The sequence below is a fragment of the Oncorhynchus gorbuscha genome, linkage group LG15 (genome assembly GCF_021184085.1).
Source record: "Oncorhynchus gorbuscha isolate QuinsamMale2020 ecotype Even-year linkage group LG15, OgorEven_v1.0, whole genome shotgun sequence".
In the NCBI taxonomy this organism is placed as follows: Eukaryota; Metazoa; Chordata; class Actinopteri; order Salmoniformes; family Salmonidae; genus Oncorhynchus; species Oncorhynchus gorbuscha.
The window spans coordinates 83,025,293-83,047,090 of record NC_060187.1 but is presented as its reverse complement, the minus strand read 5'-3'; the positions used below and the strand labels follow the sequence as shown (position 1 = coordinate 83,047,090).

Here is a 21,798-nt window from a genome sequence, read left to right as displayed (position 1 = left end):
AAGTATTGGGACAGTGAAATGTTTGTTGTCGTTTTGGCTCTGTACTCCGGCACTTTGGATTTGAAATGATACGGTGACTGAGGTTAAAGTACAGACTCAACTTTAATGAGGGTATATTCATCCATACCATTGAGAAATTACAAAACTTTTTGTACATAGTTGATAGAGGAAATTATAGTTTAAATGATTAATTATGTATACATTATTGATTAGAACCATTTATTCTTATACTATTATGTTATGGTATGAAAAGTATGAGTTCTTGGTTAAGCTGTTACTGAAAATGTAAGCAGAACAAATTAATTGTCTGTGCCCCTTGGGGAGTTTAAAGGAAAGAGATGATGTAGCTTTTCAGACAAAATAATAATGTTTGGGTTATGTTCCAGATAAGAATGTTTGGGTTATGTTCCAGATAAGAATGTTTGGGTTATGTTCCAGATAAGAATGTTTGGGTTATGTTCCATTAGTGGGAGAAAAGTATATCTTTTAGACAGATTGGAATGTCTGGTTTATAAGGAGAGTAGAAAGCATCTCCGGACCTAAAAAAATGGGGCTATCGTGGGAAACTGATGATGTCATTTTCAGTTTATAACCTGTGGAAATCTGTGTATGTGGTTAGTACTCTCTTGAATTAAACACTCTTACCTGGCTTTTAAGACTGGTCTCGATCTACTTCATGCATAATTAATGAACTTACACCTCATTAATGAATTAGAAACGAGTGTGAATTTGGTTTTGGCTATAAAACATACAGGAATTTAGAATTCCTCTATCAATAGTCCTCACATTTTAGGGGACCAAAAGTACTGGGACAGTTTAATTTATATTTAGTTCGTTAAATTAGTCTAAAGTTTAGTATTTGGTACCATATTCCTAGCACACAATGATTGCAGTAAGCGTGTTACTCTACAAACTTGTTGGATGCATTTGCAGTTTGTTCTGGTTGTGTTTCATATTATGTTGTGCCCAATGGAAATGAATGGTAAATAATGTAGTGTCATTTTGTAGTCACTTGTATTATCAATAAACACTTCTACATTAATGTGGATGCTACCATGATTATGGATAGTCCTGAATGAATCGTGAATAATGATGAGTCAGAAAGTTAGACGAACAAATATCATACCCCCAAGACATGCTAATCTCTCACCATTACAATAACAGGAGAGGTTAGCATTTTCTGTCATACCCCCAAGACATGCTAAACTTTCACCATTACAATAACAGGAGAGGTTAGCATTTTCTATCATACCCCCAAGACATGCTAATCTCTCACCATTACAATAACAGGAGAGGTTAGCATTTTCTATCATACCCCCAATACATGCCAATCTCTCACCATTACAATAACAGGAGAGGTTAGCATTTTATATCATACCCCCAAGCCATGCTAATCTCTCACCATCCCAAAATAAGGAGAGGGGGGGTATGGGGTGGGGGGTATTTTGGGGGGGGTCATTATTCACAATTCATTCAGGACTATCCGTAAACTTGGCAGCTTTCACATCAATGTAGAAGTGTTTAAAAACATATATTCTTATGTACAATAAACCTGACTTAAAACGATACAATTCATTCATTTACCATTCATTTCTATTGGGCAAAAAATATCTGAAACAACCAAAACAAACAGCAAATGCATCCAACAAGTTTGTAGAGTCACACGCTTGTGCAGACCAGCTGGCTGGTGTGTTTATGGACATATTCAATCAATCCTTATCCCAGTCTGCTGTCCCCACATGCTTCAAGAGGGCCACCATTAGTCCTGTTCCCAAAAAAGCTAAGGTAACTGAGCTAAATGACTATCGCCCCATAGCACTCACTTCTGTCATCATGATGTGCTTTGAGAGACTAGTCAAGGACCACATCACCTCCACCCTACCTGACACCCTAGACCCACTCAAAGTTGCTTACCGCCCAAATAGGTCCACAGATGACGCAATCACACTGCCCTAACCCATCTGGACAAGAGGAATACCTATGTAAGAATGCTGTTCATCGACTACAGCTCAGCATTTAACACCATAGTACCCTCCAAACTCATCATTAAGCTTGAGACCCTGGGTCTCGATCCAACCCTGTGCAACTAGGTCCTGGACTTCCTGACGGGCCGCCCCCAGGTGGTGAGGGTAGGTAACAACATGTCCACCCCTCTGATCCTCAACACTGGGACCCCACAAGGGTGCGTTCTCAGCCCTCTCCTGTAATCCCTGTTCACTCACGACTGTGTGGCCACGCACGCCTCCAACTCAAAACATCAAGTTTGCAGATGACACTACAGTGGTAGGCTTGATTACCAACAACGACAACAACGACGAGACGGCCAACAGGGAGGAGGTGAGGGCCCTCGGAGTGTGGCGTCAGGAAAATAACCTCACACTCAACAAAACAAAGGAGATGATCGTGGACTTCAAGAAACAGCAGAGGGAGCAGCCCCCTATCCACATCGACGGGACAGTAGTGGAGAAGGTGCGAAGTAAAAAAAATAAAAAAAATAATCTACATATTCTTATTCATTCCTTTACACTTGTGTGTATAAGGTAGTTGTTGCGAAATTGTTAGGTTAGATTACTTGTTACATATTATTGCATGGTTGGAACTAGAAGCACAAGCATGTTCTACACTCGCATTAACATCTGCTAACCATGTGTACGTGACAAATACATTGTGATTTGAGAAGTGAATTGGTTCCCTATACTAGGGGTACTATGTAAAACAAGTGCTGTTAATTCTACACAGTTCACCCAATATGTATGAAAATACCCTCAAATCAAAGCTTGACAGTCTGCACTTTAACCTAATTTCAAATCCAAAGTGCTGGAGTACAGAGCCAAAATATGTCCAATACTTTTGGTGCTCACTGTATGACTGGGTGTACCTGTAGGTTTCTCTGCGGCAGTATGACTGGGTGTACCTGTAGGTTTCTCTGCGGCAGTATGACTGGGTGTACCTGTAGGTTTCTCTGCGGCAGTATGACTGGGTGTACCTGTAGGTTTCTCTGCGGCAGTATGACTGGGTGTACCTGTAGGTTTCTCTGCGGCAGTATGACTGGGTGTACCTGTAGGTTTCTCTGCGGCAGTATGACTGGGTGTACCTGTAGGTTTCTCTGCAGCAGTATGACTGGGTGTTTCTTCATGGTGTTCTGTTCCCTCCGCTACAGGCCTCAGTGTCTCAGCAACAGTCTCCTGAGACACACACATTATTTAATTGTCCCATATGGTGACACATTAATCCCATTTGAAAAACAAAATTTTCAAAACTCAAACTTTTGTAAACTCTGCAGTGCACACACACTAAAGTGTAAAGAGAGCGTACCTCAGCTGTGAGGACAGTCCAGCTACTGCTGTTGGCAGCACCACTGCTGTCAGACATTGCCCCCTCGTGGCTCTGACCAGCACCTGCAAGTCAGACACAGTACTTCAGCACAGGCTATAGATAGGCCTACAGTAGGCCAGCAATATTGAAATCCTGGCCTCAAGGTCCACAGTTTAATGGTTTTCATTCTTTCCTTCAACGGATTTAAACCTGGGAAACCAAGTGTGTGCCTGTCATGGGCGATTACACAACATTGATAGAGTAAGGGCCAGAGTCAGGGCCAGAGTCAGGGCCAGAGTCAGGGCCAGAGGGAGAGGAGAAAGGCAGCAGTACTGCAGAGAGGCCCCCAGGGCCTGAATAGTGTTGCTATAGACTTTATGTACAGATACTAAGAGTGTAAAAACACCAGGAAATCCAAGAGAGAGATTTTAATTCAATAAGTCTGTTGTAAGGATTCCCATGTATAACAGAGAGACATGTGGTTGTACACAAAGGTAAGCAAGGTTTGAAATGATTATATTAGTCAAACATAGTGGCAAGAAAAAGTATGTGAACCCTTTGGAATGACCTGGATTTCTGCATAAATTAGTCATCACATTTGATCTGATCTTCATGTCACAACAAGACACAAACAGTGTGCTTAAACTGATAACACACATTATTGTATTGTTCTTGTCTATATTGAATACATCATTTAAACATTCACAGTGTAGGTTTGAAAAGTATGTGAACCCCTAGGTTAATGACTTCACCAAAAGCTCATTGGAGTCAGGAGTCAGCTAACCTGGAGTCCAATCACTGAGATGAGATTGGAGATATTGGTTAGAGCTGCCTTGCCCTATAAAAAAAAATACCTCACAAAATTTGAGTTTGCTATTCACAAGAAGCATTGCCCAAAGTGAACCATGCATCGAACAAATGAGATCTCAGAAGACCCAAGATTAAGAATGGTTGACTTGCATAAATCTGGAAAGGGTTACAACAATACCTGTAAAAGCTTTGATGTAAATGGAGGAAGTTCAGCAAAGATGACTGCAAGAGCACAGCGCAGAATGTTCAATGGGGGTTAAGAAGAAACCTAGAGTGTCAGCTAAAGACTTACAGAAATCTCTGGAACATGCTAACATCTCTGTTGATGAATCTACGATACATAAAACAAGAATGGTGTTCATGGGAGAACACCACGAAAGAAGCCACTACTGTCCAAAAAACAAATTGCTGCACATCGGAAGTTCGCAAAAGGGCAGCTGGATGTTCCACAGATGTTCCACAGAGCTACTGACAAAATATTCTGTGGACAGATGAAACTACAGTTGAGTTGTTTGGAAGGAAGGAAGGAACACACAACACTATGTGTGGAGAGATGAAACTACAGTTGAGTTGTTTGGAAGGAAGGAACACACAACACTGTGTGTGGAGAGATGAAACTACAGTTGAGTTGTTTGGAAGGAAGGAACACACAACACTGTGTGTGGAGAGATGAAACTACAGTTGAGTTGTTTGGAAGGAACACACAACACTGTGTGTGAAACTACAGTTGAGTTGTTTGGAGAGATGAAACTACAGTTGAGTTGTTTGGAAGGAACACACAACACTGTGTGTGGAGAGATGAAACTACAGTTGAGTTGTTTGGAAGGAACACACAACACTATGTGTGGAGAGATGAAACTACAGTTGAGTTGTTTGGAAGGGAGGAACACACAACACTGTGTGTGGAGAGATGAAACTACAGTTGAGTTGTTTGGAAGGAAGGAACACACAACACTATGTGTGGAGAGATGAAACTACAGTTGAGTTGTTTGGAAGGAAGGAACACACAACACTATGTGTGGAGAGATGAAACTACAGTTGAGTTGTTTGGAAGGAACACACAACACTATGTGTGGAGAGATGAAACTACAGTTGAGTTGTTTGGAAGGGAGGAACACACAACACAGTGTGTGGAGAGATGAAACTACAGTTGAGTTGTTTGGAAGGAAGGAACACACAACACTGTGTGTGGAGAGATGAAACTACAGTTGAGTTGTTTGGAAGGAAGGAACACACAACACTATGTGTGGAGAGATGAAACTACAGTTGAGTTGTTTGGAAGGAAGGAACACACAACACTATGTGTGGAGAGATGAAACTACAGTTGAGTTGTTTGGAAGGAAGGAACACACAACACTGTGTGGAGAGATGAAACTACAGTTGAGTTGTTTGGAAGGAAGGAACACACAACACTATGTGTGGAGAGATGAAACTACAGTTGAGTTGTTTGGAAGGAAGGAACACACAACACTATGTGTGGAGAGATGAAACTACAGTTGAGTTGTTTGGAAGGAAGGAACACACAACACTATGTGTGGAGAGATGAAACTACAGTTGAGTTGTTTGGAAGGAAGGAAGGAACACACAACACTATGTGTGGAGAGATGAAACTACAGTTGAGTTGTTTGGAAGGAAGGAACACACAACACTGTGTGTGGAGAGATGAAACTACAGTTGAGTTGTTTGGAAGGAAGGAACACACAACACTGTGTGTGGAGAGATGAAACTACAGTTGAGTTGTTTGGAAGGAACACACAACACTGTGTGTGGAGAGATGAAACTACAGTTGAGTTGTTTGGAAGGAAGGAACACACAACACTATGTGTGGAGAGATGAAACTACAGTTGAGTTGTTTGGAAGGAAGGAACACACAACACTATGTGTGGAGAGATGAAACTACAGTTGAGTTGTTTGGAAGGAAGGAACACACAACACTGTGTGGAGAGATGAAACTACAGTTGAGTTGTTTGGAAGGAAGGAACACACAACACTATGTGTGGAGAGATGAAACTACAGTTGAGTTGTTTGGAAGGAAGGAACACACAACACTATGTGTGGAGAGATGAAACTACAGTTGAGTTGTTTGGAAGGAAGGAACACACAACACTATGTGTGGAGAGATGAAACTACAGTTGAGTTGTTTGGAAGGAAGGAAGGAACACACAACACTATGTGTGGAGAGATGAAACTACAGTTGAGTTGTTTGGAAGGAAGGAACACACAACACTATGTGTGGAGAGATGAAACTACAGTTGAGTTGTTTGGAAGGAAGGAACACACAGCACTGTGTGTGGAGAGATGAAACTACAGTTGAGTTGTTTGGAAGGAAGGAACACACAGCACTGTGTGTGGAGAGATGAAACTACAGTTGAGTTGTTTGGAAGGAAGGAACACACAACACTATGTGTGGAGAGATGAAACTACAGTTGAGTTGTTTGGAAGGAAGGAACACACAACACTATGTGTGGAGAGATGAAACTACAGTTGAGTTGTTTGGAAGGAAGGAACACACATCACTATGTGTGGAGAGATGAAACTACAGTTGAGTTGTTTGGAAGGAAGGAAGGAACACACAACACTATGTGTGGAGAGATGAAACTACAGTTGAGTTGTTTGGAAGGAAGGAACACACAACACTATGTGTGGAGAGATGAAACTACAGTTGAGTTGTTTGGAAGGAAGGAACACACAGCACTGTGTGGAGATAAAAGGCACAGCACACCAACATCAAAACATCATCCTAACTATAAAGAATGGTTTTGCAAAGAGGGATGGTCCAACATTTCTCCTGACCGTTGTGCAGGTCTGATCTGCAACTACAGAAAACATGTGGTTGAGGTTATTGCTGCCAAAGGAGGGTCAACAGTTATTAAATCCAAGGGTTCACATACTTTTTCCACCCTGCACTGTGAATGTTTACATGGTGTGTTCAATAAAGACATGAAAACTTAGAATTGTTTGTGTGTTATTAGTTTAAGAAGACTTTCTTTGTCTATTGTTGTGACTTAGATTACATTTTATGACCAACTTATGCAGAAATCCAGGTAATTCCAAAGGGATCAGATACAGTACAGTTCACTGTTCCACTTGTCATTCTGTTACTGAAGGCCTTACAGAGTCAGTATGATACAGTACAGTTCACTGTTCCACTTGTCATTCTGTTACTGAAGGCCTTACAGAGTCAGTATGATACAGTACAGTTCACTGTTCCACTTGTCATTATGTTACTGAAGGCCTTACAGAGTCAGTATGATACAGTACAGTTCACTGTTCCACTTGTCATTCTGTTACTGAAGGCCTTACAGAGTCAGTATGATACAGTACAGTTCACTGTTCCACTTGTCATTATGTTACTGAAGGCCTTACAGAGTCAGTATGATACAGTACAGTTCACTGTTCCACTTGTCATTCTGTTACTGAAGGCCTTACAGAGTCAGTATGATACAGTACAGTTCACTGTTCCACTTGTCATTCTGTTACTGAAGGCCTTACAGAGTCAGTATGATACAGTACAGTTCACTGTTCCACTTGTCATTCTGTTACTGAAGGCCTTACAGAGTCAGTATGATACAGTACAGTTCACTGTTCCACTTGTCATTATGTTACTGAAGGCCTTACAGAGTCAGTATGATACAGTACAGTTCACTGTTCCACTTGTCATTCTGTTACTGAAGGCCTTACAGAGTCAGTATGATACAGTACAGTTCACTGTTCCACTTGTCATTCTGTTACTGAAGGCCTTACAGAGTCAGTGTGATACAGTACAGTTCACTGTTCCACTTGTCATTCTGTTACTGAAGGCCTTATTCAGAGTCAGTATGATACAGTACAGTTCACTGTTCCACTTGTCATTCTGTTACTGAAGGCCTTACAGAGTCAGTATGATACAGTACAGTTCACTGTTCCACTTGTCATTCTGTTACTGAAGGCCTTACAGAGTCAGTATGATACAGTACAGTTCACTGTTCCACTTGTCATTCTGTTACTGAAGGCCTTACAGAGTCAGTATGATACAGTACAGTTCACTGTTCCACTTGTCATTCTGTTACTGAAGGCCTTACAGAGTCAGTATGATACAGTACAGTTCACTGTTCCACTTGTCATTCTGTTACTGAAGGCCTTACAGAGTCAGTATGATACAGTACAGTTCACTGTTCCACTTGTCATTCTGTTACTGAAGGCCTTACAGAGTCAGTATGATACAGTACAGTTCACTGTTCCACTTGTCATTCTGTTACTGAAGGCCTTACAGAGTCAGTATGATACAGTACAGTTCACTGTTCCACTTGTCATTCTGTTACTGAAGGCCTTACAGAGTCAGTATGATTCACAGTCATTCAGTTCACTGTTCCACTTGTCATTCTGTTACTGAAGGCCTTACAGAGTCAGTATGATACAGTACAGTTCACTGTTCCACTTGTCATTCTGTTACTGAAGGCCTTACAGAGTCAGTATGATACAGTACAGTTCACTGTTCCACTTGTCATTCTGTTACTGAAGGCCTTACAGAGTCAGTATGATACAGTACAGTTCACTGTTCCACTTGTCATTCTGTTACTGAAGGCCTTACAGAGTCAGTATGATACAGTACAGTTCACTGTTCCACTTGTCATTCTGTTACTGAAGGCCTTACAGAGTCAGTATGATACAGTACAGTTCACTGTTCCACTTGTCATTCTGTTACTGAAGGCCTTACAGAGTCAGTATGATACAGTACAGTTCACTGTTCCACTTGTCATTCTGTTACTGAAGGCCTTACAGAGTCAGTATGATACAGTACAGTTCACTGTTCCACTTGTCATTCTGTTACTGAAGGCCTTACAGAGTCAGTATGATACAGTACAGTTCACTGTTCCACTTGTCATTCTGTTACTGAAGGCCTTACAGAGTCAGTATGATACAGTACAGTTCACTGTTCCACTTGTCATTATGTTACTGAAGGCCTTACAGAGTCAGTATGATACAGTACAGTTCACTGTTCCACTTGTCATTCTGTTACTGAAGGCCTTACAGAGTCAGTATGATACAGTACAGTTCACTGTTCCACTTGTCATTCTGTTACTGAAGGCCTTACAGAGTCAGTATGATACAGTACAGTTCACTGTTCCACTTGTCATTCTGTTACTGAAGGCCTTACAGAGTCAGTATGATACAGTACAGTTCACTGTTCCACTTGTCATTCTGTTACTGAAGGCCTTACAGAGTCAGTATGATACAGTACAGTTCACTGTTCCACTTGTCATTCTGTTACTGAAGGCCTTACAGAGTCAGTATGATACAGTACAGTTCACTGTTCCACTTGTCATTCTGTTACTGAAGGCCTTACAGAGTCAGTATGATACAGTACAGTTCACTGTTCCACTTGTCATTCTGTTACTGAAGGCCTTACAGAGTCAGTATGATACAGTACAGTTCACTGTTCCACTTGTCATTCTGTTACTGAAGGCCTTACAGAGTCAGTGTGATACAGTACAGTTCACTGTTCCACTTGTCATTCTGTTACTGAAGGCCTTACAGAGTCAGTGTGATACAGTACAGTTCACTGTTCCACTTGTCATTCTGTTACTGAAGGCCTTACAGAGTCAGTATGATACAGTACAGTTCACTGTTCCACTTGTCATTCTGTTACTGAAGGCCTTACAGAGTCAGTATGATACAGTACAGTTCACTGTTCCACTTGTCATTCTGTTACTGAAGGCCTTACAGAGTCAGTATGATACAGTACAGTTCACTGTTCCACTTGTCATTCTGTTACTGAAGGCCTTACAGAGTCAGTATGATACAGTACAGTTCACTGTTCCACTTGTCATTCTGTTACTGAAGGCCTTACAGAGTCAGTATGATACAGTACAGTTCACTGTTCCACTTGTCATTCTGTTACTGAAGGCCTTACAGAGTCAGTATGATACAGTACAGTTCACTGTTCCACTTGTCATTCTGTTACTGAAGGCCTTACAGAGTCAGTATGATACAGTACAGTTCACTGTTCCACTTGTCATTCTGTTACTGAAGGCCTTACAGAGTCAGTATGATACAGTACAGTTCACTGTTCCACTTGTCATTCTGTTACTGAAGGCCTTACAGAGTCAGTATGATACAGTACAGTTCACTGTTCCACTTGTCATTCTGTTACTGAAGGCCTTACAGAGTCAGTATGATACAGTACAGTTCACTGTTCCACTTGTCATTCTGTTACTGAAGGCCTTACAGAGTCAGTATGATACAGTACAGTTCACTGTTCCACTTGTCATTCTGTTACTGAAGGCCTTACAGAGTCAGTATGATACAGTACAGTTCACTGTTCCACTTGTCATTCTGTTACTGAAGGCCTTACAGAGTCAGTATGATACAGTACAGTTCACTGTTCCACTTGTCATTCTGTTACTGAAGGCCTTACAGAGTCAGTATGATACAGTACAGTTCACTGTTCCACTTGTCATTCTGTTACTGAAGGCCTTACAGAGTCATTCTGTTCACTGTTCCACTTGTCATTCTGTTACTGAAGGCCTTACAGAGTCAGTATGATACAGTACAGTTCACTGTTCCACTTGTCATTCTGTTACTGAAGGCCTTACAGAGTCAGTATGATACAGTACAGTTCACTGTTCCACTTGTCATTCTGTTACTGAAGGCCTTACAGAGTCAGTATGATACAGTACAGTTCACTGTTCCACTTGTCATTCTGTTACTGAAGGCCTTACAGAGTCAGTATGATACAGTACAGTTCACTGTTCCACTTGTCATTATGTTACTGAAGGCCTTACAGAGTCAGTATGATACAGTACAGTTCAACACTGTAGGGGCGGCAGGAGCCTAGTGGCTATGAGCGTTGGGTCAGTAATCGAAAGGTTGCTGGTTTGAATCTCTGAAGGCCCTACAGCATCAGTATGCTACAGTAAAGTCCTCATTCTGCTACTGAAGGCCCCACAGCATCAGTATGCTACAGTACTGTCCTCATTCTGCTACTGAAGGCCCTACAGCATCAGTATGCTACAGTACTGTCCTCATTCTGCTACTGAAGGCCCTACAGCATCAGTATGCTACAGTACTGTCCTCATTCTGCTACTGAAGGTCTTACAGCATCAGTATGCTACAGTACTGTCCTCATTCTGCTACTGAAGGCCCTACAGCATCAGTATGCTACAGTACTGTCCTCATTCTGCTACTGAAGGTCTTACAGCATCAGTATGCTACAGTACTGTCCTCAATCTGCTACTGAAGGCCCTACAGCATCAGTATGCTACAGTACTGTCCTCATTCTGCTACTGAAGGCCCTACAGCATCAGTATGCTACAGTACTGTCCTCATTCTGCTACTGAAGGTCTTACAGCATCAGTATGCTACAGTACTGTCCTCATTCTGCTACTGAAGGCCCTACAGCATCAGTATGCTACAGTACTGTCCTCATTCTGCTACTGAAGGCCCTACAGCATCAGTATGCTACAGTACTGTCCTCATTCTGCTACTGAAGGCCCTACAGCATCAGTATGCTACAGTACTGTCCTCATTCTGCTACTGAAGGTCTTACAGCATCAGTATGCTACAGTACTGTCCTCATTCTGCTACTGAAGGCCCTACAGCATCAGTATGCTACAGTACTGTCCTCATTCTGCTACTGAAGGCCCTACAGCATCAGTATGCTACAGTACTGTCCTCATTCTGCTACTGAAGGCCCTACAGCATCAGTATGCTACAGTACTGTCCTCATTCTGCTACTGAAGGCCCTACAGCATCAGTATGCTACAGTACTGTCCTCATTCTGCTACTGAAGGCCCTACAGCATCAGTATGCTACAGTACTGTCCTCATTCTGCTACTGAAGGCCCTACAGCATCAGTATGCTACAGTACTGTCCTCATTCTGCTACTGAAGGCCCTACAGCATCAGTATGCTAGAGTACTGTTCCACTCCTCATTCTGTTGCTTAAACTCATCATTTACATCCTACGTTTTTACATGCACAGGAAGTGTGTGTACATGAAGTGCACACTCCTGTGAGTGTATTCAGTCCTTCATTAGTAGTATAGTGTGTGTTGCTAGCATTGTGGCTACCCTGGCTTCGGACTGGCTGACGCATGCTTTGGCAGAGACAGGGGTTACTATGGCTCGGGCCATTGTAGAATTAGAATTAGTAGAACAGACATTCCCAAAGAAGCAGTGGATTGGCCTACACCCGGAGCCACACTATGTACAGGAAAGCCAGGTATTATTATTATTTTTTTAAATGTTTGATTAATTGATGCCAACCACAATCTCTTTTATTGTGCCTTTCTCAAAGTTCTACTACACATGCACAAAATGGCAAATTCTATTGTCATTCGGTGGATTGTGGATTTTAGATTACTAGTCCATTCTAGTCATTGTGATTCTATGTCTGGCCAGGCAGTGCAGGAGGCACCTCCACTCAGGCTGAAATTACTGGGGCAGAAACCAACTGACTGAAAATACTGGACAGGGTTCTAAAACTACGCAATAAACTCCATTAGCACTTTTATTGAAGTTAGGGGGGAAAAGTGTCCTGTCTACTTTTAAAAGTATGTTCTTCAATTAAATTGGACTTTCTGGGCTACTTCCAATACGAGTTATTATTGTCATTGTGTCTGACACCATCTTCAATCATGCCACTTCTGTCAGATCACAGCATGACACACTTTAGTCCCCAGTGTCTCTTCTCTGTCCCACAGTCATTTAGGTCTTCTAATCAGAGTCTTCCCATGAGAGGCCTGTTGAACGTCACCTCGGGCCAACGAGCATTGTGGAGCATATCGTGGAATTACTTAAATATAGATATTAGCCCAGCTAAATATAGAGCCAATGAGATAGACTCCAAGACAGAAAGAGCGAACAGTGCCCTGGTGAATCAATCAAACACACGCATTCTGAAGGAGCGCCAGCGCCTTAACTGTGGAGCATTTAAAGAGGCAGTGACGACCCATCATTCAGGGCAGAGCTAAAAAAATATACAAATAACACATGTACAGATTTTTTTTGCATGTTATTTTGGCATTAATGTCAGTTTGCAAACAATAATTGAGTTAATAAAGCCGCATACAGTCTGTTTTTTGCTTTCTTAAGGCAGCTCCAAAATGCAGGTGTCTGATGGGGACACTAAGTCACCGCAAAATCTACAGGTAGAGCTTGAAAATTCAAGCCCCTTGGGTGCCCATCCAAGAAGGCTCAAGGTCTTTGTCGTCAAATCACATATCTACCGTAGCTTTGATTGGACTGATCATGTCAACATTTCAAAGTCCTAGCTAGCAGTCAAAATCATGAACCAAGTCAACAATCTACTGGCAAATCCTTTCAATACTTGTCATATGAAGAGAAATTATACATAAAATGTATCGTTGCTCATTGGAAATTGGACATAAACATTACACAACAAGTTGGAAATGTCAAATTCAACAATGAATGGTTTGGAAGGAATCAGTGGCTAACTGCAAACATTGCAAAGCAATCAGTAGCCTGCTATTCAGTGGAGAGGGTGTGTGGTCCAAGTCTGGGTTTAAGGGTCTCTTTTCCAAGCTTAAAAGGATAAACATTCAACGCCATGGGCCATAAAAGGGTGAATACATTAGCCCTGCGGTCAACCCAGACTTCTACAGTTTGAGTTTATTTTTACAGGGACAGTGCACATTTATCAACGTATTATTAAAAACAATTCGAATACAGCATTCAAAACAACTGGAAACCCGGAACTGGGAAGTCTCAGACCTCAGTGAGTTCCAGACAACTGGGAACACGTAAAAAACAAGCTCGGACGGGGAAAATACATTTTGAACGGTCATCCAACTCTAAATAACAAGTCGGGACTTGGGCCTCTTTCTAGAGCTCACCTTGTCCCCCCGAGTGGAAATACAAAATTGATTGTGCATGCCATATGGACATTTTTAGGATATGAAAAATGATTTTATCTAACAAAACGACACTTCATGTTATCTCTGGGACCCTTCGGATGATAAATCAGAGCAATATTTCAGAATGAAGTACACATTTCACCTTCAGAGGTGAATTTTTCAAACCTATCGTAGTGAAAAAAAAGTGTTATATTGTTAGGAGCTCTCCTCAAACAATAGCACAACATTTTTTTGCATTAATAGCCACTGTAAATTGGACAGTGCAGTTACATTAACAAGAATTGAAGCTTTCAGCCGATATTAGACACTTATTCTGTATACTTCTGACCCATCTTTGGACACTGTTAACTAACCTCTCCTTCCGTGGCCTCCAACTGCTCTTAAATGCAAGTAAAACTAAATGCATGCTCTTCAACCGATCGCTGCCCACACCTGCCCGCCTGTTCAGCATCACTACTCTGGACGGTCCTGAATTGGTATTTGTAGTTGTCCACATATTCTGGTTAGACTGTAAACTCTCCTTCTAGACTCACATTAAGCATCTCTAATCCAAAATTAAATCTAGAATCCGCTTCCTATTTCGCAAAAAAGTATCTTTCACTCATGCTGACAAACATATCCTCGTAAAACTGACTATCCTACCAATCCTTGACTTCAACGAAGTCATTTACAAAATAGCCTACAACACTCAGCAAATTGGATGCAGTCGATCACAGTGCCATCTGTTTTGTCATCAAAGCCCCAGCTTCTTCAGGCAGAAATTTGCATCCTGTAGCTCTAACTCCAAAATGTTCTGGGACACTGTAAAGTCCATGGAGAACAAGAGGACCTTCTCCTAGCTGCCCACTGCACTGAGGCTAGGTAACACGGTCACCACCGATAAATCCATGATTATCGAAAACTTCAACAAGCATTTCTCAACGGCTGGCCATGCCTTCCCTTCTGGCTACTCCAACCTCGGCCAACAGCTCTGCCCCCCGCAGCTACTCGCCCAAGCCTCTCCAGGTTCTCCTTTACCCAAATCCAGATAGCAGATGTTCTGAAAGAGCTGCAAAACCTGGAACCGTACAAATCAGCTGGGCTTGATAATCTGGATCCTCTATTTCTGAAACTATCCGCCGCCATTGTCGCAACCCCTATTACCAGCCTGTTCAACCTCTCTTTCGTATCGTCTGAGATCCCCAAGGATTGGAAAGCTACCGCAGTCATCCCCCTCTTCAAAGGGGGAGACACCCTGGACCCAAACTGTTACAGACCTATATCCATCCTGCCCTGCCTATCTAAGGTCTTCAAAAGCAAAGTCAACAAACAGGTCACTGACCATCTCGAATCCCACCGTACTTTCTCCGCTGTGCAATCTGGATTCCGAGCCGGTCACGGGTGCACCTCAGCCACGCTCAAGGTACTAAACGATATCATAACCGCCATCGATAAAAGACAGTACTGTGCAGCCGTCTTCATCGACCTGGCCAAGGCTTTCGACTCTGTCAATCACCATATTCTTATCATCTGTATGTTCACCAACTACTTTGCAGACAGAGTTCAGTGTGTCAAATCGGAGGGCATGTTGTCCGGTCCCCCGGCAGTCTCCATGGGGGTGCCACATGGTTCAATTCTCGGGCCCACTCTTTTCTCTGTATATATCAATGATGTTGCTCTTGCTGCGGGCGATTCCCTGATCCACCTCTACGCAGACGACACCATTCTGTATACTTCCGGCCCTTCCTTGGACACTGTGCTATCTAACCTCCAAACGAGCTTCAATGCCATACAACACTCCTTCCGTGGCCTCCAACTGCTCTTAAATGCTAGTAAAACCAAATGCATGCTTTTCAACCGTTCGCTGCCTGCACCCGCACGCCAGACTAGCATCACCACCCTGGATGGTTCCGACCTAGAATATGTGGACATCTATAAGAACCTAGGTGTCTGGCAAGACTGTAAACTCTCCTTCCAGACTCATATCAAACATTTCCAATCTAAAATCAAATCTAGAGTCTGCTTTCTATTCCACAACAAATTCTCCTTCACTCACGCCGCCAAACTTACCCTAGTAAAACTGACTATCCTACCGATCCTCGACTTCGGCGATGTCATCTACAAAATAGCTTCCAATACTCTACTCAGCAAACTGGATGCAGTTTATCACAGTGCCATCCGTTTTGTTACTAAAGCACCTTATACCACCCACCATTGCGACCTGTATGCTCTAGTCGGCTGGCCCTCGCTACATATTCGTCGCCAGACCCACTGGCTCCAGGTCATCTACAAGTCCATGCTAGGTAAAGCTCCACCTTATCTCAGTTCACTGGTCACGATAGCAACACCCACCCGTAGCACGCGCTCCAGCAGGTGTATCTCACTGATCATCCCTAAAGCCAACACCTCATTTGGCCACCTTTCGTTCCAGTTCTCTGCTGCCTGTGACTGGAACGAATTGCAAAAATCGCTGAAGTTGGAGACTTTTATCTCCCTCACCAACTTCAAACATCTGCTATCTGAGCAGCTAACCGATCGCTGCAGCTGTACATAGTCTATCGGTAAATAGCCCACCCAATTTTACCTACCTCTTCCCCATACTGTTTATATTTATTTACTTTTCTGCTTTTGCACACCAGTATCTCTACCTGTACATGACCATCTGATCATTTGTCACGCCAGTGTTAATCTGCAAAATTGTAATTATTCGCCTACCTCCTCATGCCTTTTGCACACAATTTATATAGACTTTTTTATTCTACTGTGTTATTGACGTGTTAATTGTTTACTCCATGTGTAACTCTGTTGTCTGTTCACACTGCTGTGCTTTATCTTGGCCAGGTCGCAGTTGTAAATGAGAACTTGTTCTCAACTTGCCTACCTGGTTTAATAAAGGTGAAATAAAAAAATAAAAATACTATCCACCACTGCGACCTGTACGCTCTCGTTGGCTGGCCCTCGCTTCATATTCATCGTCAACCCCACTGGCTCAAGGTCATCTATAAGTCTGCTAGGTGAAGCCCCATCTTATCTCAGCTCACTGGTCACCATAGCAGCACCCACCCGTAGCCCCCGCTCCATCAGTTATATTTCACAGTCACCCCAACAGCCAATTCCTCCTTTCTCCGCCTTTCCTTCCAGTTCTCTGCTGCCAATGACTGGAATGAACTGCATTTTTTTTATCACTGAAGCTGGAAACTCTTATCTCCCTCACTAGCTTTAAGCACCAGCTGTCAGAGCAGCTCACAGATCACTGCACCAGTACATAGCCAATCTGTAAATAGCCCATCCAACTACCTCATCCCCATACTGTTATTTTATTTCTCTCCTTGACACCCCAGTATCTCTACTTGCACACCCATCTTGTGCACATCTATTACTCAAGTGTTTAATATATTTAATATATTGTAATTATTTCACCACTATGGCCTATTTGCCTTTACCTACCTTATCCTACCTCATTTGCACACACTGTATATATTTTTCTTTTTCTATTGTATTATTAACTGTATGTTTGTTTATTCCATGTGTAACTCTGTGTTGTCTGTTCACACTGCTGTGCTTTATCTTGGCCAGGTCGCAGTTGTAAATGAGAACTTGTTCTCAACTAGCCTACCTGGTTAAATAAGGGTAAAATATGTACAGACATTAGTTTTTTCTCTAAAATCTGCGTTCTTGACATACCGCGCTGCATGATTTACAACTGTCCCGTTGACAGGGCGCTGATCCTTAAGCAAGTCAGCCAAATCAGCTATGTTTTCATAAAATACAGTAAATGAGGCTGAATTAACTGTCGCTGCCAGACGAGACTCCGCTGATAGCCAGGTGTAGTGTAACGGATGTGAAACGGTTAGCGGTGGTGCGCGCTAAATAGCGTTTCAATCTGTGATGTCACTTGCTCTGAGACCTAGTAGTTGTTCCCCTTGCTCTGCAAGGGCTGTGGCTTTTGTGGCGCGATGTGTAACGATGCTTCGTGGGTGACTGTTGTAGATGTGTGCAGAGGGTCCCTGGTTTGCGCCCGGTATGGGCGAGGAGACGGTCTAAAGTTATACTGTTACATTGATGCTGTTGACCCGGATCACTGGTTGCTGCAGAAAAGGAGGTCAAAAGGGGGGTGAGTGTAACGGATGTGAAACGGTTAGCGTGGTGCGCTAAATAGCGTTTCAATCTGTGACGTCACTTGCTCTGAGACCTAGTAGTTGTTCCCCTTGCTGTTGTTGATGTGTGCAGAGGGTCCCTGGTTTGCGCCCGGGTATGGGCGAGGGGACGGTCTAAAGTTATACTGTTATAGCAGTGGTAAGTAGCAGTGGCACTCCACGGTGCTGAAAAGAAAGCACTGTTTGTCGAGATATATATATATATATATATATTTTTTTTTTTGCCCCACCAAGATGTACATGTTAAAATAGCCACTGTAAATAGTGAATGTTCTCTAGACCTATAGCAAGTAGCCTGGAATTATATAAAATAAATCTAGCTTGTTTAAAGAAAAAAAACATTTGTAAAAATGGTGTCAATGAAAGAACCTCATTCTTCCGTACTCGCTCTCTGAAGTGGATCATGTCTAGAAGGTATACAGCTTTTGTCAAATTGAAGTCAAAAGTTACATTTTAGCTAACTCCTAAACCTTTTCCTAAGCTTAACCTAATTCACCAAACCTGCTATTTTCATTCGCCCAACCTGCTGCATAAATGATCTGAAACCTGCTACGAAAAGTCAATTTGAACTAAAACTGTATCCCTTCTAGACAAAACCTCTGAAGTGGTGTATTAATTTGGCAGCCATGGAGCTCTCGACAGAGTAGCAAACTTCTGAGACGCACACTCTTGACCCATCAACTTCACAAATTAACAAACGCTTCGGCGCCAGTGGTAGCACACTTGGCCTATATAGGCGTCCACTGCAAACTGCACTTTCTTATATTTGGTTAAATAGGCATGGGTAATAGAGGATGTGCTTTGAAACGAGTTTCTCTCATTCTCTTTCATCTTTAATTACATTTATTTTTGAGTTGTCACATGCTTCTTCCGTCTGTCTGCCAACAGCCTATTATATATATTTATCTGTGTCTCGTGGAAAGAAAATGACCAAAAATGGTCACAACGCTACACTGCTAGCCTTGTTTAAACATTTACAGCCTAACATCGACTAGACAAGTGTTCAACCTAAGCCTGGCAATGAATCATCGCTCCCTGACACCTAATTTGCATGTTACTCATCTCAGTGTCGACAAAGAAGGTGTGTACTCTAAAATGTCAACTGTCACACGGCATCTCCACTAATGAACCATTTAGAAAAATAAAACATCATAATCGAGTGAAACATTTTGACCATCGGTGGGAACACAATAAAGAACTACATAATACTGAAACTTTACTACATCCGCTATAAAACATGTACTATTCAATTGAAAATAAAACCTGTTTTCTGCCAACCTACTATGAAAAACTTTACTCCCTTCCACCGAAAAATCCAGATAGTTACTGTTTCCTGGTTCTCGACAGAGGTTAACGTAACATTACATTTTCTACTGCACTTACCTCTGAACGCGTTGGTTCCCTTTGTGTGTAAATCCCTTTCTGCCAAATTAATTGAATGCACCTAACTTCGGAACGTGGAAGAGTCTTTGACACTTGCGAGCCACTCTCTCTTGTCCAACTGGGAAGGGCATTCTCTGACGTCCCACCCCTCCTTGCCCATCTCGCCAATGATAATCGCTCTCTCGTGTCGCTCAATGGGCACACTTTCAGATTGATTGACACTCGCAGGTGATAAGAGTGGGTATACAAAATATACATTTACCATTTACATTTAAGTCATGTAGCAGACGCTCTTATCCAGAGCGACTTACAAATTGGATACCATACGCAATGCTTTTCCGACGTTGTGTGGTGCAACCTGACACTATGATGACATTGGCAGATGTCAGGATCTACTTTTTTGTTTCTCACACATCACCTGACTCTGGTTGGCACACACAAACAAAATCAGATAGTTTATTCGTTGCATATTAAGACTGTACAGAAATTAATCAAACTTGGAATTAAATGTGACCTAAGCAGCATCAAAAGCCATGTCCATTGTTTCACAGGTTTGGTTTCTCCACAGGTCTAGGATCAGCTGATTGGTGTTAAGACGACGCTTCACACACACACTGCAGGTCTCCAGACCGACTGACTCAGGATCAGAGAATAACAGAGATCCTCTGATACACCACAGGCAGCACATCAGTTTCCCAAGTCTCCAGACAGGAATATAGAACTGCATCATGGGCACTAAGAGGAGCAAATCCACATACCAGGGCCATATAGTACAACATGTAAACAATAACATACTACACAGTCCTACATATTTGGTAGAATATTTTACAGGTAACATGTAGCTGAAAGGAAATTATGTTGTCAGTAAACAGTTTGACTCCAAAATAGAAGACGTTTGCCAAACTATGTACAGTATCTACTGTATTTAATGACAAGACTCATACTTACACCGCTTCACACTCTGTTTTTCTCTCCCCAGCTAAGATGTTAAACACAGAGGAGAAAGAGTGAAAAGAAGGAAGAGAAAAACATCCGAGACAAGCAGGAAAGAGAACCTCACCCTCGTGCCTCTCTCCCTCTCGTAGTGTCTCAGTCAGTCAGTCCAGTATCTCCTTGATGCACCAGCAGCAGAGTACAAAGTAGAGGCACTCCTTGAGGGACTGGATGAAGCCGTAGGCAATGTTCCCACCAAGGAAGTTCTTCCCTCTGCCTAGGCCCATGGCCATGTCACGCAGGTTCTGCCCGAGGGAGGAGGGCATGGCCTGGGGGAGAGGACGCTGGGGGTGCATGGCTCTGTGGCACTGCTCCACACGGAGGACAGGAGGAAGAAATGATAGAAATGAGAGATGAGAGGAATAGGGGTCAGGTCAATCCCAGAGGAGTAGAGGAGGAAAGGAAGAGGAGAAGACCAGGGTTGGACTGGGTGGTAGTGGACAGAGAGCTCCTGTCCAGAGAGCTCCTCCTATAGTGACATCAACACTACCAACACCAGGGGGTGTTCTCTCAGCTCCTGATCTTTCTCTATTCTATTCTTCTACCCTCTGGAACACAGACACATCAGTCACCCCTGGTTATGAAACATTCTGTTCACTGGCTCTGGGTGTATTCTGCACCCCACCACCCCTCTCTCTCCCTCCCTCCAGCTCGCTCTCCGCATCTCTAGGGTTCTTGCCAGTCTGGAACAGTCTCTCCCTACGTAAAGCATAATCTATCCACCACACCTACAGTACACCCCTCAGGATAGTTCCAGTATCACCTGCTCAATGCAGCTCTACTGTAAAAGCTCACAATATGCATCCTCTCTTTGTCCAGGACTGTGTGACTGTCTATTGTTTCGCTCTTCTGGTAATCTGTGTTTTGTGTTCTGAACAGGTTGAAATAAGTAAGCCCCACTATTCTGATTTCTATATTGTTGGATGACTACGTGGTGGTCATCGTCCAGGTTGAAATGATTCTGTGAATGACAGCAATATAGAACATTTGCGGACATGGACCCTGCACCAATGCACATTCTCTAACCCCAGACCCTACTATACACCTTGGCACTTAATGTATGGGCAAAACTAGCCTCTACCTCCCCCCTGTGGCAACTCAACAAGCTTCGTACTCCCCCTGTGGCAACTCAACAAGCTTCGTACTCCCCCTGTGGCAACTCAACAAGCCTCTACCTCCCCCTGTGGCAACTCAACTAGCCTCTACCTCCCCCTGTGGCAACTCAACTAGCCTCGTACTCCCCCTGTGGCAACTCAACTAGCCTCGTACTCCCCCTGTGGCAACTCAACAAGTTTCGTACTCCCCC

General features: G+C 42.8%; 2 protein-coding genes across 3 annotated transcripts in view; both read right to left on the bottom strand.

Moving 5' to 3' along the window:
• pbxip1b (pre-B-cell leukemia homeobox interacting protein 1b) overlaps positions 1 to 19,652 on the bottom strand; it is a 28,956-nt gene extending 9,304 nt beyond the window's left edge. The window contains exons 1-3 of the mRNA XM_046301484.1: positions 19,500 to 19,652; positions 3,316 to 3,398; positions 3,095 to 3,185 (exon numbers count right to left, since the gene is read on the bottom strand). Coding sequence (XP_046157440.1) covers positions 3,095 to 3,185; positions 3,316 to 3,372 — 148 coding nt within the window. The 5' untranslated portion in view covers positions 3,373 to 3,398; positions 19,500 to 19,652. The remainder of the gene's footprint in view (positions 1 to 3,094; positions 3,186 to 3,315; positions 3,399 to 19,499) is intronic.
• Positions 19,653 to 19,927: 275 nt separating this feature from the next.
• On the bottom strand, positions 19,928 to 21,672 carry LOC123997684 (lens epithelial cell protein LEP503-like). Of its 2 annotated transcripts, XR_006832159.1 has the most exons (3): positions 20,560 to 21,660; positions 20,448 to 20,478; positions 19,928 to 20,234 (listed from the first exon to the last, which is right to left on the bottom strand). XR_006832159.1 is itself a non-coding variant. In XM_046302156.1 (2 exons), the coding sequence occupies exon 1, from the start codon at positions 20,786 to 20,788 to the stop codon at positions 20,597 to 20,599; it is 192 nt and encodes a 63-aa protein (XP_046158112.1). In that variant the 5' UTR covers positions 20,789 to 21,672; the 3' UTR covers positions 19,928 to 20,234; positions 20,560 to 20,596. The 2 variants fall into 2 exon arrangements, 1 of the variants encoding a protein (XP_046158112.1); XM_046302156.1 differs by lacking the exon at positions 20,448 to 20,478 and having other exon boundaries at positions 20,560 to 21,672.
• Positions 21,673 to 21,798: the final 126 nt, after the last annotated feature.